This window comes from Ovis aries, chromosome 2 (genome assembly GCF_016772045.2).
Source record: "Ovis aries strain OAR_USU_Benz2616 breed Rambouillet chromosome 2, ARS-UI_Ramb_v3.0, whole genome shotgun sequence".
Classification (NCBI taxonomy): Eukaryota; Metazoa; Chordata; class Mammalia; order Artiodactyla; family Bovidae; genus Ovis; species Ovis aries.
In genome coordinates, this window is record NC_056055.1 from 243228049 (window position 1) to 243244543 (window position 16495).

At 41.4% G+C, this 16495-nt stretch overlaps 1 protein-coding gene across 5 annotated transcripts in view; it reads left to right on the top strand.

The window, feature by feature from the left end:
* Positions 1 to 9835: 9835 nt before the first annotated feature.
* HNRNPR (heterogeneous nuclear ribonucleoprotein R) overlaps positions 9836 to 16495 on the top strand; it is a 38177-nt gene continuing 31517 nt past the window's right edge. For 2 of the 5 annotated variants that reach the window (XM_027965541.3, XM_060410684.1), the window contains exons 1-4: positions 9836 to 9930; positions 13046 to 13214; positions 15459 to 15577; positions 16124 to 16231. In XM_027965541.3, coding sequence (XP_027821342.1) covers positions 13058 to 13214; positions 15459 to 15577; positions 16124 to 16231 — 384 coding nt within the window. In that variant the 5' untranslated portion in view covers positions 9836 to 9930; positions 13046 to 13057. The remainder of the gene's footprint in view (positions 9931 to 13045; positions 13215 to 15458; positions 15578 to 16123; positions 16232 to 16495) is intronic. The other 3 variants (XM_027965542.3, XM_060410686.1, XM_060410685.1) reach the window with 2 other exon arrangements.

A 16495-nucleotide genomic window follows, 5' to 3' on the forward strand; every position in this document is an offset into this window, starting at 1 on the left:
ATGTGGTCCTCCCAAGATAAAATGAGGATAAAATCACCTACTCTTGAAGCGTCAGTATTTGATGAATCATTGTCATCTTTGGAGGGTTATCTAGGATTAGACATTATGGCAACTTTGGTAAAATGTTGCAAGGCAAGCTCTCAATACAGGGAGCTTGGGCAGGATTCTAAACTCCCAACTGTAGATTTGGCTATTGGTCAACCTCTGAATTCTCCAAGCTGATAATTCTCCAAATTGAGCATTATAAACCAATAGTTGTTGATATTTTGAGAAGGATCCAGATTCCTTTAAGAATCTAATGAAAGTTTGACTCTTTTTTTTTTTTTTTTGAGTTCTTTATATATTTTGGATACAGGACTTCCCTGGTGGCTCAGGCAGTAAAGCGTCTGTCTACAATACGGGAGACCTGGGTTTGATCCCTGGGTCGGGAAGATCCCCTGGAGAAGGAAATGGCAATCCACTCCAGTACTATTACCTGCAAAATTCCATGGACAGAGGAGCTTGGTAGGCTACAGTCCATGGGGTCGCAAAGAGTCGGACACGACTGAGCGACTTCACTTTCCTTTATCAAATACATGATTTGCAAATATTTCTCCTAGTCTTTGACTTTTCATTACCTTAACGACGTCTTTCAAAGAACCAACGCTTCACATTTTGATGAAGTCCTGTGTTCTAATAGGATTTTTACCCACGATTTCCTTTTCTAAGTCTCTGTATTGATAGTTCTCAAGTTACAAGACTCAATCTTTGTTTTTTAGATGAGGGAGGAAAGACGCATGCTTTCTAGATTTCACCTTCATTTGGTTATATCCACTCTATTGGAATTTGGGTTTTAGCCCAGGAGAAGGCAATGGCAACCCACTCCAGTACTCTTGCCTGGAAAATCCCATGGACGGAGGAGCCTGGTAGGCTGCAGTCCATGGGGTTTCGAAGAGTAGGACATGACTGAGCGACTTCACTTTCACTTTTCACTTTCATGGAGAAGGAAATGGCAACCCACTCCAGTGTTCTTGCCTGGAGAATCCCAGGGATGGGGGAGCCTGGTCGGCTGCTGTCTATAGAGTCGCACAGAGTCAGACGACTGAGGTGATTTAGCAGCAGCAGCAATACTGCCATTATACCAGAGCAACAGGGCCATCTTTCTGAGCCCTGTATGTTAAGGGGTCCTCCAGTTGTACCTTTCCCCGTGGGAGCAGAGGAACATGCCATCTAGAGCTTATACTCCTGCCTCCCCTTCTAGATCACCAACTTCAGTTATCTAGGACCTGGACTCCTTTGCCCTGACAGCTCACTTCAAGCCTCTTCCCTAGTCCTAGTCCCAACCTCCAGGCACACAATGAATCGTTTTCACCAGTGACTTATTAGGAGTCAGAACCTATGATATCCAGATTTCTGAGGTGAGTAATTTGTTGGATGGATGAGTATGCTGTGAGTGGAACCCAGGCACACAAAGAGGAGAAATCTGATCAGGGTACAAAGGATAGAAGTTAATTCATTTAATAAAAACTTGTTGAGCACCAACAGTATACTTGGTATAGGACTGAATAAGATAAAGGCTCTGCCCTTATTGAATTTGTATTCTGTAGGGGAGACGGACAAAGGCATACATAACATCAGGTGAGAACAAATGCAGTAAATAAAAATAAGGGAAGTGGTGTGAAGAGGGACTGCTATTTTAGAGAAGATAGTCAAGACTCTCTAAAGTGGTGACATTAGAGCAGAGTTCCGAAGGTGTCAGGATATCTGGAGGAAAGTGTTCTAAGTTCTTAATTTACTAAAGAGCAAATGTGAGGGGCTGAGGCAGCGGTTGGCATGCTGGAGGAATAACACCAGATTGGGGTGGGTGGAGCTCAATGAGGAAGGGGGCAAATGATGGGAGATAAAAACCATTTTTAGAGACTAGTTGTGGAGTTAAAAGAACCTCTTAACATCCAAACACACTCACATGCCCACCAGGTAGTTGAGAATATGAGTTCAGAGCTTAGGACCCAAAAGGGGCAGGCAGGTAAGTAGGAATAGTGATGGGGTTTCCCTGGTGGTCCAGTGGTCAAGAATCCACCTTGCAACGCAGGGGACACTGGTTCAATCTCTGGTCTGGGAAGATCCCACATTCCGTGGGGCAACTGAACCCGTGTACCACAACTACTGAGCTCCTGCTCTAGAGCCCATACTCTGCAACAAGAGAAGCCACCGCAATTAGAAACCCATGTACCAAAACTAGAGAGTAGCCCAAGCTCGTCACAGCTAGAGAAAGTCTGAGCGCAGCAACGAAGACTCAGCACAGCCAAAAATAAATAAATTTTTTAAAATAAAAAAAAATGAGAATAGTGAGTATGGAAGTGAATAGCGAAAACCATGCACGTGACTTGGGTGGCCCTGATAAGAGTGTGAGAACAGCATCGAAGATGGAATCCTAGGAGCACCCAAATGTAATGATGGGCAGAGGAGGGGACTATTACAGAACCCACAGAGAATCAGGAGAGGAGCGACCCAGGGCAAAGGCCATACATTTCAAGATGTTCAAATGTAGTAGATATCTAGTGAGATACTCTATTTGAAACTCTTTGTAAATGGAAAAACTTTATGCAAACATACCATGTCATATTATTGTTAGTATTAATGATAATTTCAGAGCACTTTCCCCCTTATTGTAATGGATATTTTTTCCTATTTTTCTTTTTAAATTTTTTGGCCATGCCATGTGGCCTGTAGGATCTTAGTTCCCCCAGCAGGGACTGAACCCAAGCCCCCCTCCACTGGGAGCTTGGAGGCTTAACCACTGGACCTCCAGAGAAGTCCCTCTAATGGATATTTTAACTTAAGGGTAATGAAACTTGAGCCATACACATATTGTCTATTTATAATCAATTCTTACTATTTTATTACACTCTTAAAAGTTATACCTAGGGAGCAGGACTCACAATCCCTGTTGAATTTGATTTGTGTAACAGTATATTTAACTTGCATATTGGAATATGGGTAATAATACTTGGGATTCTACTGGATTTCAGTTAAAAGCTTATAGTAACACTTCCTAGAAGATTTGCCACATATAACTCTTCTGTCTGTTCATAGGGAAGCCTTAAAATAATCAGAAATCAATGGACCAAATGTTACGTTCAACAGTCTCCTAGAATTTGATTTCTTGAATTTAGGTGGAAGCTGCTACCACCGCCGGTGCCAGTCTCTTTACCAGTTGCAGAGTTCAGAGTCAGCGCAAAGATGCACCAAGGTCCTGGTGGTGACTCTCCAGGGAATTCTGCTGTGGCCAAGCAGAACAAATACGTTAAGTTCCTCCAAAGACTAAGTGTTCATCACTCTTAAATTGGACCCAGCAATCCTAATTGGCCTTGAAATTTGATTCTTGCTATCTTGAGTTTGATTGAGGGAATGTAAGGCTGGAAAGGAGAGCTCATTTTGCTATTTTTCCTTTTCACTTTTTCTATGTTCCCTCAACAAAACTCCAGGAAAGCAGATAAATCATGAGGAAAAAAAAGTACAAAAAAGAATTTAAAAATCAGAGACTACCAGGAATTCCCAGGTGGTCCGATAGTATGGATTCCATGCTTTCACTGCCTCCGTGTTCAATCCTTGGTCTGGGAACTAAGATCCCACAAGCCATGAAATATCACCAAAAGAAAAAAAAAAAAATCACAGACTACCAACAACAAGTTTGGAAATATGAAGTCTTAGAAAGGTGAAGGTTTAACTTTATTGGTTGTGATTCAATGAATCAGACCAATTATGCTGTAGCTGTGTAGCATGATTACAAGACTGTAATTTGGACTTACATCATAGTTTGAGCCTCAGCTCTCACCTGGGAATTAGTTTCTTCATTTGCAAAAGGGAAATGATACCTTTTGCTATTTGCCTCATATATTGTTGTGAGCGTTAACTAGTGTTGTGAAGTCTATATAGGTATAACCTCTATGGGAAATTTTCTAACAAAGCTACTCAAACGACTGTTGCTCTTCAATGTTGACATTTTGTGAGGCCACAATTTTGTTCTTTAATACTGTTGCTTCTCAGAACGTGTTCATATTGCATTGAGAAGCCAATCGGCAAAGGACATAGGAAAATGTTCTCATTATCTTATATCACAGTTTGCTTTTGGCTCTAAATAGTATTTTCTAACTTATTCATCATATTGGAGCTTCCCTGATGACTCCCAGTGGTAAAGAATCTATCTACAATGCAAGAGATGTGGGTTCGACCCCTGGGTTGGGAAGATCACTTAGAGAAGGAAATGGCAACCTAACATTCTTGCCTGAGAAGTCCTATGGACAGAGGATCCTGTCAGGCTACAGTCCATGGGGTCACAAAAGAGTCGGATACGACTTAGCTGCTAAATAACAACAACAAATTCATCATGTTGACAATGACGGTTCTTTTGTTTTGGTTGTGTGAGTGAGAACCAGGAGTGGGCTTTCTCTGGTTGCAGCGAGCAGGGGTTGCTTAGTTGCAGTGCTCAGGCTTCACATTGCAGTGGCTTCTCCTGTTGCAGAGCACAGGCTCTAGAGCATGGGCTAAGTAGTTGTGGTACATGGGCGTTAGCCACTCTGTGGCATGTGGAATCTTCCCAGGCCAGGTATTGAACCTGTGTCCCTTGCAGTGACAGGTGGATTCTTAACTGCTGAACCACCAAGGAAGCCAAATGTGTGTATGTTTGACTGGTAAAATATCCATCTCTACAAATGACGAGTCTGCCAACACTAGGACTTCAACCAAAAAGGAGCTTGATGAAGTAGCTCACACCTGGGTTTGAGTCTTAGTTCACCTGTGTGGCTTTGAGCAAATGTTTTAACCTCTCTGAGCTTTGTTTCCTCAATAAAATGGAATGTTACCAGTCTTTAAGTTTTCATGTGAGGATCAGCCACAGCATATATAAAGCACTCAACACACAGTAGTCATTCAGTCGTGTCTGACTCTTCAATCCCATGGGCTGTAGCCTGCCAGGTTTCTCTGTCCATGGAGTTCTCCAGGCAACCATACTGGAGTGGGTAGCCATTTCCTTCTCCAGGGGACCTTCCTGACTCAGGGATTGAACAAGTTCTCCTGCGTTGCAGGCAGATTCTTTACTGTCTGAGCCACCGGGGAAGCCCCAATACATAGTAAGAGCTCCATAAATGGTAGTGATTGCTGTTTAAAACACTGTTGCCACTAAGATGGAGAAACACTCTTCCTGTTTTAAAACAGTTGGATGAATTTGAGAATTGAAGGGAAGTAGATGGACCAGCTAGGATAATCTTCAAGAGAACAATGTTGCAAAAATGATACAGCAGGCATGCAGTAAGATCTTGGAGTAAGTTGATTATAAGCTATTGAATGTCAGCCAGATGGCACTTTATTTTTTAAAAGAAGGGTAATTCTAGGAGGTATAAATGAGACACAGTCTTTAGCTCTGGTCAGTCTTGATTGGAGCACTACCATTTTGGAAAGTGGCTTAAAATGATAATTATTGAAGTCTGATGGAGGAAATAAACAGTTCTATTTGACAGTGGGAGAATTCCAAGTAGAACTGAAGTTTTCTAACTAGTATTTTCTAACTTATTCATCATATTGGGGCTTCCCTGAGTAGACACCTCTTGGCACCTAAATGTTAACAAGGGTTGGTTGTTGATATCCTTTCCACTAACATGCTATACATGGTATTTCTTCATTTTCCATTTTTCTCTCCTCATTCTTCTTTCTATATTATTTCTTTTTTCTTTCCCCTAGGTGTGACCTTGAACTGTGGCTGAGTTGGCTTCTCATTAGTAGCAAGTAAAGGCATTTTTGAAGAGGCTGAACTGATGTAATCTTGTTTGGAGTCTGAGGAATAGACTGTTTCCTTTAGAATCATGAAAGGGACAAGTAAGACAAAGATTAATCTAAGGATCCAATAAAAAGGTTTGATAATTTTAAACATTCTTTGTTACTTCAGGTTGTAAGTAGTAAAAGTCAAAGCTTCAATTTGAGTATTCTGGTGCTCTGTAATTGTTTAAAGAAGCAAAAGCATGTTGTTCATTGACATACCAGTTAGACCACAGATTTGTTCTGTGACAGGGAAGAGCTGTGGACTGGTCTAGCTGTGCTGTGTTACCCATCTTAAAAAGGTTAGATATATAGCTGGAGCGCTCCCTAGCAATTCATTTTATTATGTTTATTTGTATACTTGTCTTGCCTTGTAAACTGGAATGTAAGCACTTAGAGGACAGCGATTATGGTTATATTTTGTACTTTTACACAGTGATTTATATGTAGAGGGCATATAACAAATATTTGTGTAATATCACATTCATGAATACACACACACATACAATTTTCTTTTGAAATGCAAAGCTCAGGTGCCCATATTTTCCAAATTTAAAAAAACCAGATACATGGTCTGAAAAGGTGGAGTGTACTTAGGACCATACAGGTGAGTATTTGACCTCAGAAAATATTGGATGATAGAATCACTTTACTTACAGTATCCAGTCCAGGAGTTTTCATTCTATATTAAATGGAGAAGGGTCTCTGACTGGAATTCACTGGTCCTTCAACTTGAAAGAAAAAAAAATAACTATTTTTGTTAATATACTGCTGAAATTAAGCATTTTCCCCCACTGTGAATACAGGAAACAAACCACAGTTAGCGGTAATTTTCATTCTGTCACCAATAGGAATAACAGATATTTTAATATCGCATTCCAGCTGTGGGATTTCTTGAAATACCTTTTTGCTTTAAAATTTCAGTAGTTTATCTTGCTGCAAGATCTTGATGTTTAAAGAAAAAGATTCAGTTCAGTTCAGTTGCTCAGTCATGTCTGACTCTTTGCGACCCTATGCATTGCAGCACACCAGGCCTCCCTGTCCATCACCAACTCCCAGAGTTTACCCAAACTCATGTCCATCGAGTCAGTGATGCCATCCAGCCATCTCATCCTCTGTCGTCCCCTTCTCCTCCTGACCCCAATCCCTCCCAGCATCAGGGTGTCTTCCAATGAGTCAACTCTTCGCATCAGGTGACCAAAGTATTGGAGTTTCAGCTTCAGCATCAGTCCTTCCAATGAACACTCAGGACTGATCTCCTTTAGGATGGACTGGTTGGAGCTCCTTGCAGTCCAAGGGACTCTCAAGAGTCTTCTCCAACACCACAGTTCAAAAGCATCAATTCTTCAGCGCTCAGCTTTCTTCACAGTCCAACTCTCACATCCATACATGACCACTGGAAAAACCATAGTGTTGACTAGACGGACTTTGTTGGCAAAGTAATGTCTCTGCTTTTTAATATGGTATCTAGGTTGGTCATAACATTCCTTCCGAGGAGTAAGCTTCTTTTAATTTCATGGCTGCAATCACCATCTACAGTGATTTTGGAGCCCCCCAAAATAAAGTCTGACACTGTTTCCACTGTTTCCCCATCTATTTGCCATGAAGAGATGGGACCAGATGCCATTGTCTTAGTTTTCTGAATGTTGAGCTTTAAGCCAACTTTTTCACTCTCCTCTTTCACTTTCATCAAGAGGCTTTTTACTATATCATAAATGTCTTAAATATGTATTTCCTGATTGTATTTCAACATAAAATTTCTTTTATAATGCAATCTATTTTACTTTGCTCTTTTAAAAACACAAAAGATCCATAGTTTTACCAGACTCTCATATGGCACAAAATAGGTTAAGAACCCTCGAGCTAGATGCAGATTTATGTGAAGCTAATAAAGTTTAAACTTCAAAGTCCCTTTACCATGCCCTTCTAGACTCTGTTCCTAAATTTGTATTCATCATTTTATATTATTTTTCTTAAGGATCCTAGCATATACATTTTAATTTGCATTATAAAATTATTTATAATTTATATATATAATCATAAAATTACATAAGATTATATTAATCATTTCAAATTATAAAATTAGCATTTTAATTTACATTATAATTTGCATGAAATGGGCTTGCTTCCCTGGTAGCTTAGCTGGTTAAAGAGTCTGCCTGCAATGCAGGAGACCCTGGTTCAATTCCTGGGTTGGGAAGATCCCCTGGAGGAGGGCATGGCAATCCACTCCAGTATTCTTGCCTGGAGAATCCCCATGGACTGCAGCCTGCCAGGCTCCTCTGTCCATGGGGTTGCGAAGAGTCGGACACAACTGAGCAACTAAGCACAAAAGATGCTTGCTCTTTAGAAGCAAAGCTATGACAAACCTAGACAGTGTATTATAAAGCTGAGACATCACTTTGCTGACAAAGATGTCTACAGTCAAAGCTATGGTTTTTCCAGTAGTCAGGTAGGGATGTGAGAGTTGAGCCATAAAGAAGGCTGAGCACTGAAGAACTCACACTTTTGAAACGTGGTGCTGGAGAAGACTCTTGAGAGTCCCTTGGACAGCAAGAGCAAACCAGTCAATCCTAAAGGAAATCAACCCTGAATATTCATTAGAAGGACTGATGCTGAAGCTCCAACACTTTGGCCACCTGATGCAAAGAACCCATTCTTTGGAAAAGACCCTGATGTTGACTAACAGTGAAGGCAGGAGAAGGGAGCAACAGAGGATCAGATGGTTGGATGGCCCCACGGACTCAATGTATACGAGTCTGAGCAAACTCGGGGAGATGGTGGAGAGGGAAGCCTGGCTGTGTTGTAGTCCACGGGGTACACAAACAGTTGGACATGGCTTAGCTACTAAACAGTAAAATCATTTGCATAAATTTCACACCCCACGCTGCAGAAGTTGGGTTGTCCATGACGTTCAGCCCAGTACCGAATGCATAGGTTTTCAACAGCTAATTTTTGGCTGATAGTTTCCGGGAAATTTAAATTATCCTTGAAGTGTATCTGGAAATCTTTCAGGCCACTGCTTGGCTTCCTTCTCGCCTGGAGAGGGACAGGGCATTGGAGATGGGGAAAGAAGGGCCGTGGGATGAGTGAGGTTCGGACTAAAGCGAGGAACAGGGGACAAACCAGTAGGGGTGGAGGGTGAGAAATGTTTAAGAAAAAAGGGATTTAGCCTCCTTTGGGAATTAGCTCTTTTCCTTGCACGGTTCCTTTGGCTTCGTAGATGCATACACCTGCCCAATGTTCTTTTGTGAATATGAATTAGCTCCAAACCCCACGCAGAAAGGTCTCAGCTCTGTCATTTGTAGCTAACATGACTCTTAAGTAAATGCCCACTTGAGCGATTTCCCTCACATCCTGAGCTGCTCCCAACCATGTGTGGAAGAGAGCCAAGGAGGGAGTTTTCTGAGTGCTCCAAGGGATGATTTTTCTCCGCGAAGAAATTCTCCAGCAAAACAGACGAGCCAAACCCCTACAGCGTGCTCTAACTGGAGCCCAGAAAACGACCTAGAAGAGGCCCGGCCGCGTGGCGGTGGGCGTGTCCGGGGTGAACGCGGCGGCGGCGGCTGCCCCTGGGAGGCGGATTACCGGCGTTAACACGCCGGTGAAGGGGCGGGAAGGCCCGAGGGCCCGCGGCCGATGGAGCCGATGCGAGCCGTAGGGGGCGGGGTTCCGGGGGCGGCCTCGCGCGGGCGGCAGACGAGAAGGGACGGGAGAGGGGGCGGGCCTCGGCCACTTTGGGCCTGCGGCCCCACAGCCTCGCCTACCACTCGCGGCTTCGCCACAGACCCCTTTGTGTTCCTGCCCCCGCCCCGGAGGCGCCCCAGCCGGCGGCGCTGAGTTCCCTCATTGGCTCAGCCGACGGCTTCCGCGATTGGCTTCTGAGCCGTCCGGCGTGGGGCGCCTCTTCTCTCTGCTATTGGTTGTCTGGGCTGTTCGTCAGGCCGCCGCGCGAGGTGATTGCCCGGCAGCTCAGAGTCCCTGGAAGCAGTTCCGGGAAACCCCGCGTGCTGCCGGGATCGCGTCTCGGTCCGTGACGGGGGGGGGAGGGGGTGGTGCGCGCGCCATTTCTAGTCGTTTTCAAAGCGCCTCGCGCTGGTTCTCACGGGCCCGGCCACCGGCCCCAGCTCTGCCCTGGTGAGTCTCGCGCCGGCCCGCGGGGGGAGGGGCCGGGAGCCCCGATCCGACCCTACCGGGCCAGGCCGGGGCTCGGCGCCTGCTCCCCAGTTTCGTCTTCGCTCCGAGGCCCCCAGGGTGGGGGTGGGGATGGGCTGGGGGCGGCTTCGGCCTCGTCCGGCTGCTCAGCGGAGGGCCTAGCCGCCGCCGAGGCGCTTCCTCGCCCTCGCTCATCCTCCCCGCTCTCCCCGCCACCCGCCGCCTCCCCTCCAAGCCCAGGCCCGCGGTCCGGCCCGCCGGGCGCCCTCCGCGCGGCCTGCCGGGTCCGCCGCGCTTTTCCCGCCTCCGCCCGCCGCTCCACGCGGCCGAGTCGGCCGCTTTCAGTCCCCGCTTTAGATAGACCCCGTCGCCTCTCCCTGCCGGAGCCCCGCCTTGCTCCCCGTCTCAGCCGGCCTAGCCGCCCGTGGGGTTTGTTGATGGTCAGGACCGGCATGGGCCGGGGTGGGCCGAGGGCGGGATGCCAACCCGGGTGAGCCGAGCCGGGAGAAAACTTTTGTGTGAAGCAGAGGCCGAGAGGCCAGTGTGTGTAGGAAAAGGCCTCCGTTTCCCCTCCCCAGCCGCCCCCCTCCCCCAGTTCTGCATGCTGCAAGTCGAGATTTGAAGGAAAAAATGACTACTAGAGGCCATGAAACTTAGGCTTCGAGCGGCGCCTGAGATACCGAAGTCTAAATGCCATAGGCGCACTCTTGGAAAGGCGATTCTCTTTTCCTTCTGCGATAGAAACCGTATTGCCAAAATTTTAAGACTCGAAGAAGCCACGGGGATCTTGAAGGGTTCAGCCCCTTCCACACTACCTGTTTCAGATTTTTTGCTGTCCTCCGGAGTCTAAATTTATGTCTCATGAGTCAGTCGTAGGATAAGGGCTTGACACTCCTAAGCCATGAGAGAACCGTTAGTTTTCATTTCATTGGATCCTTAAAAGCCGGTCTCTTAAAATGAGAATTATTTTCACGAGATGTTCAGAAAAAAAAAAAAAAAAAAAAGGAAGGGGCTAGTGCCAGATTTCCCAAATTTCCCAGCGACCCTGATTTTAATTTCTCCTTTTTGCAAAAAAAAGTTTAGATCAAATAACATCAATCATATTAATATATTTGCTGCATCCAGAAATATGGTTTGGCTGTGTGGCATTGAATTGACACAAGAGTTTTAAATGGTCATATGACATGAAAGTCTTTTTTTAATATGAGCGCATTATATTTGGTTTGAAGAGAGCTTTTTCCTTGATCTGGAAGGTGTTATTTTCTGGACTCTCTTAATAGTTGTACTTTTTTGTTAAAGTTTACAGACATTTTTTGAAAATTTCAACCAATTTAAAAATCAACTTGTAGAGAGCCTTTGCAGTGAATGATAGTCATAAATATTTGTCTTGTGCTTAATACACAACTTGTCTTTTTGCTTTACACATAACTTTAAAAATACCACCTTAACAGATTTTCATTGAACTTTTCTGTTAAAAATTTGCTTTCTTTCCGTGATTGATAGTATTCCCAGGTGCAATACCGCAAGGGTCTTGTGATACTGAGAACTTTTGAGTTCTAATGATCTATCTTATGGTCGTATTTGAGGGTGGGTGAGCATGGAAAACAACTATACGTTCCCAAAAATATTTTGGACTTGAAGGCTTCTTTATAGAAGTAGGTTGTACTAATCAGTAAACTATTCATCTTACACTATAAGTAGTTTCTTTATCAAAAGTGTCAGTTTTGAATGTTTTTGTTTTTGCCAGTTCATCAGAGTTTGAGTTTTGCCTTGAGAAACATTTATCCACCCAGAGATTAACCACGGAGTCTGCCTCTATATAGACATTAGTGGGTTACTAAGTCTTAATGTTTTGTAATCATAAGAAGTTATAATACTGTTTATCTCATTTTCAGAGTAACAGTTTGTGCCTTTTCCTCTCTTCCTGCTTTCTGTTACCTCCTCAGTCTTCCTTTTTCATTAACTTCAACGAAATATCAGGGGGCTTTGAAGTTGTTTTAAGTCAGAAAAACTGCACCTGGTGTATTTGCACAGGGTTTTGATAAGCAGTCTGGAAGTGTGGTTATCTTAGGTATGGATTTTAGTGCTTTTTAGGAAACTTGTATTTTCTTTACAGCTGTCTAGGTATCTTCAGTTTCATCAGGAAAAGTAGGCTTTTCCTTGAAATCCACCTTCATGTCTTTTATTTCAGTATTTGTTGCAATGTCTTTATTCTGCTGCTTATTATCTTCATCACATTATAATTTCACCACAGACAAATGCACTTTAATTCCCTATCTTTTGCGGAGCTAGTATAGAGACTGGCCTTGTATGGTTTTATTATTTAATCTCTCTTCAGGGAGTTGATCCATTTCAGCATTACATAAAAGTTGAACACCCAAAATGATTTGGGTAGGTAAATCTGAGACATCTGACCTAAGTTTAAAAAGAAGCAACCTTAACTACAGCTCACTTTTTATTTTATGTGGACTTAAAACAATCATTTAGCTTTTAAACCTGGTCATTTTTTCTTTTAAATCTGTGAATGGGAATAGCAAATTAATTTTAGAACAAAAATTAATGTCAAGCTGTGTTTTTTAAGTTAGGTGGAGAAAACCCAAACCAGCAGCATGTTGAACTAGAGACAACAGGGCATTTATTTCACACCTATGTTGTTTTGAAGCAGAGCTAGTAAAGTTTGAAAGTCCTTGAACCTTAAGTTGTCGTGGGTGTTCATTCTGTTTTTAAACCAGACTTTTTAAAACTGTTTAAGAATTGAGAGCTGAGGGGCTTTTTAGGATTTTGTGATGATCTGTTGATAAGCTCATCAGGACACAACTGCTGCTTTTGTTAATTAGTGATTCTACCTTAAATAAATTCAAGCTTTTCTCTAACCTGGTGTACATGAAGTTCCTTAAAAATTCAACACTTCCATGTACATTTCCCATGGTTTTACAGAATTATCGCAAATTTAGGTCAGATACATCAGAAAAGCCATCAGAAATAATATTTCGATAGAGGTTATTAGCAGCATGTATACAAATTAGATAAATCATGCATTGTCCTACAAACTAGTTATTTCTGGCTTAATGTAATATAGCTCCTGAATTTTTTCCAGCAGCATAATAAAATGGCTAATCAGGTGAATGGTAATGCGGTACAGTTAAAAGAAGAGGAAGAACCAATGGATACTTCCAGTGTAAATCACACAGAACACTACAAGACACTGATAGAGGCAGGCCTCCCTCAGAAGGTGGCAGAAAGACTTGATGAAATATTTCAGACAGGTATAATATACATTTCTTGTTTCTGACTGGTTATGAAAGTGAGGGCAAACCACTTTGAATTTTATAGATTTTTAAAGGTTAAATATTACTTATTGTTTCTGATCTATGTAGAGCTGAATGTTACTTTCCCTTCATTGAGGGCATATTGGGTTTGACTTTGATATTCTTATTTCATTATTTTGAAGCCTTAGTGTTGAATATGCAGTCTGAGTTGTTTCAGAACAGTACATCAATTTGTCTTAGATTTACCATCAATTAAAATGTGTTTCAGCATATCAAATTTACATTTTTTTCTTAATCTAAATCAGTTGTCATTTTGCTTTTACTTTTCTACCTTTAGCTTCTTAAAGTGATTGTTAAAATAGCTTAGGTCTTATTTAGGTGGCATAATAAGAGGACTAGTTAGATGGTATTGTCTGAAATGATAATAAAATGTCAGACTCCTTGAGAGTTGGTGGCCTGTCCAGTTTGTGACAGACAGAAATCTACAACTCTCAGTAATTTGGACGTGTTTGGTTTGTAACAGCTGTGTTTTTTTTTAAATCTAGAATCCCATGGTTAAGTGCTTAAGCAAATTTGAACATTTTAATATGGTGGTTGTAAGTGGTTTGAAGTTCTAAAGAGGGAGAGAAATATATATACCATTAGAGAGCATTGTTCATAAATAAATATGTCCTCCCCCTTTGGGGCCATTAGATGGAAGCGTTCTTCCTCTGTGTTTTGTGTGCCTGTCCAGATTCTGGGAGAGAAAATGGAATTGTCTCACAGACTGTGTCTTAAGTACTGTAGTAACAAATAACTGTTTTTTTTGTCCTTATTTATTTATTTATTTTTAAATCCGAGAAGCTCAAGCTAAAGCTCATTGAGACACTAAAATGACTTCTCAGACTGACTCCTGGGTGATGGTCCCTTTGAAAATCAGTGCTCAGAAGCTTTCTTTGATGTTCTGCCATAGAGAATTGGCAGTGATCTGCTTTGAGATGCTCTCTTGTAGAGTGTTTTGTTATTGATAAGAGGTTGATGGCTTGGGTGTAGGGTTGGATTGACAGAATGTGATTGATGGGTATCCTGAGTTGTGACTTTGGGTGGTGATATGGAATAGTCAAGTAAGGAAATGCCAGTTATTTTGGCATGCTCATTTTGAGCTCTTACATCATGGCATCTTTTTTTTTTTTTTTTTAAAGTAACTTTGCAAGTGATATTATGGAATAAAGTTCTTTTTGGCTTTACCAAAATGGAGTCACTTTTGATGTTAGTTCATATGGACTTGGGGCTTTTAATCTGCCAAATATTTCCATTTTACTTTGGATCAATTCTGAAATATATTCAGAAATATAAAATTTAACAGACTTAAATTATATTTAAACATAGTAGATGTTCTTTGTGCAGTTAAATATACTATATGTATATATAGAATGCAGTGCATATATTTTTTATATACTTTGCTTTAAGTCCATAGTAAAGTCCTTTTACTGCCATTTGAAAAAAAATTGTCATTGTTGACAGTGTTGCTAATGCTACAGCATCTTTTAAAATCTCAGTGTGACACTTGTGAAGAACAAAAAATGCCTTAAAATATGACTTTTCAGAATTGATTAATCAAGCTGCACTTGCATTTATAGGAAAAATTTAATGTAAAATATGCCTTTCCACATTCTGACTGCAGCAAAGTAGATGCTCAAAACAAATGAAACTTCATTTTATCTTTGGTGCTAAGGAGGGAAAGCCTTTGACACTTGTTGGAGAGTGGGAAGAATTATTTAGCAAAAATAATTCATTTTTTCCCGCACTTCTTGGGTGGTTAGCAACAACTCCAGCAGTCCATATAATCTGAAGGTTGATTCTTGGGAAATACAGTGTTTTGTTTTTTTTTTTAAACCACGCTAACGTAATCAGAACTTACTATTTTAATGCTTAATCTGTAGTACAGTGTGTATGTACATCAGATTTAACTTCCAAGATTTAAACATTTTGGAGAGTGGGAAATGGGGTTAGAGTTTTTTTTTTGTGGGATGTGGGGATTGAAATTTGTTTGTAGATATTAACATTGTGTCTTTTGTTTTCATATTTGTACTCTTGATCTTTCTATATAGTATTTGTATAGCTGACCTATATGCGTATAGTTGAATGAAAATGTAGTTAGTGATAGTATTGAATATAGCAATTCTCGATGAACATTGATAGCTCAGTTTAGACTATCCTCTTTGTTGCAATAATGTTACCTGTTTTCAATTTAATTTTTAGGATTGGTAGCTTATGTCGATCTTGATGAAAGAGCAATTGATGCTCTCAGGGAATTTAATGAAGAAGGAGCTCTGTCTGTACTACAGCAGTTCAAGGAAAGTGACTTATCACATGTTCAGGTAAGGACATTATCCAGTAAAGTCTTTGAACAACTAATGATCTGAAATTATTTTACTATTACTCTTTTTTTGTGGATAAGTGGTATTTTTTATTTGTGACTACTTCTGCTTCTTTAAAAAAAAATAGCTTAAAAAAATCTACATGGCAAAAATTTTTCAGAAACGCAAGTATAAAGTAAAAGTCTCCCACTTCTTGTGACATTTTTGGATTATGTGAAACTGTTTTGTTTCTTGGTGGGAAATAGTGTAGACAGGAGGAATAGTTTCAGGACATCTGGCAAAAATAGCCCAGATGCATTTAAATATCAGCAAATGGAAGACTATTTTGCCATCGCTGAGGGTAAGCTCCCCAGAGGCCTTATATGTCTTAGGTGCTGTCAGTTCCAGTCTGGCACATAGCAGCTACTCAGCAAGTATTTGTTGAGTTAAGAAATGAGTGAATATTTTGTTTAAATTTTGTTCTTCTGAAATTTAAATTTAATTGTATATTTGACTCTTCAACAATTCCTGGTAATTATTTTTCATTGAATTACTTGGCTGTTCTAGAACAAAAGTGCATTTTTATGTGGAGTTATGAAGACCTACAGGCAAAGGGAGAAACAGGGGAGCAAGGTGCAAGAGTCCACGAAGGGACCTGATGAAGCAAAGATCAAGGTAAAACTTGAGTTGGGTAGTTGTAATGAAATTTAATCATGATATCAAATGCTCTAGAAATATTTCTTTCTTTGGATGGGTCAGGTTTTGGTGGTGGCACGAGGGATCTTCCTTGCAGGATGTGGGGTCTTGTGTTGCAGTGCAAGGGCTTCTCTGCAGTTGCAGTGCCCTGACATATAATACATAATGCCTGGACTGTGGGGAGATCAGTATAACTGTGAGCCATTATTGTTACTGTTGTTGTCATTTAGATAAACTGAAAGG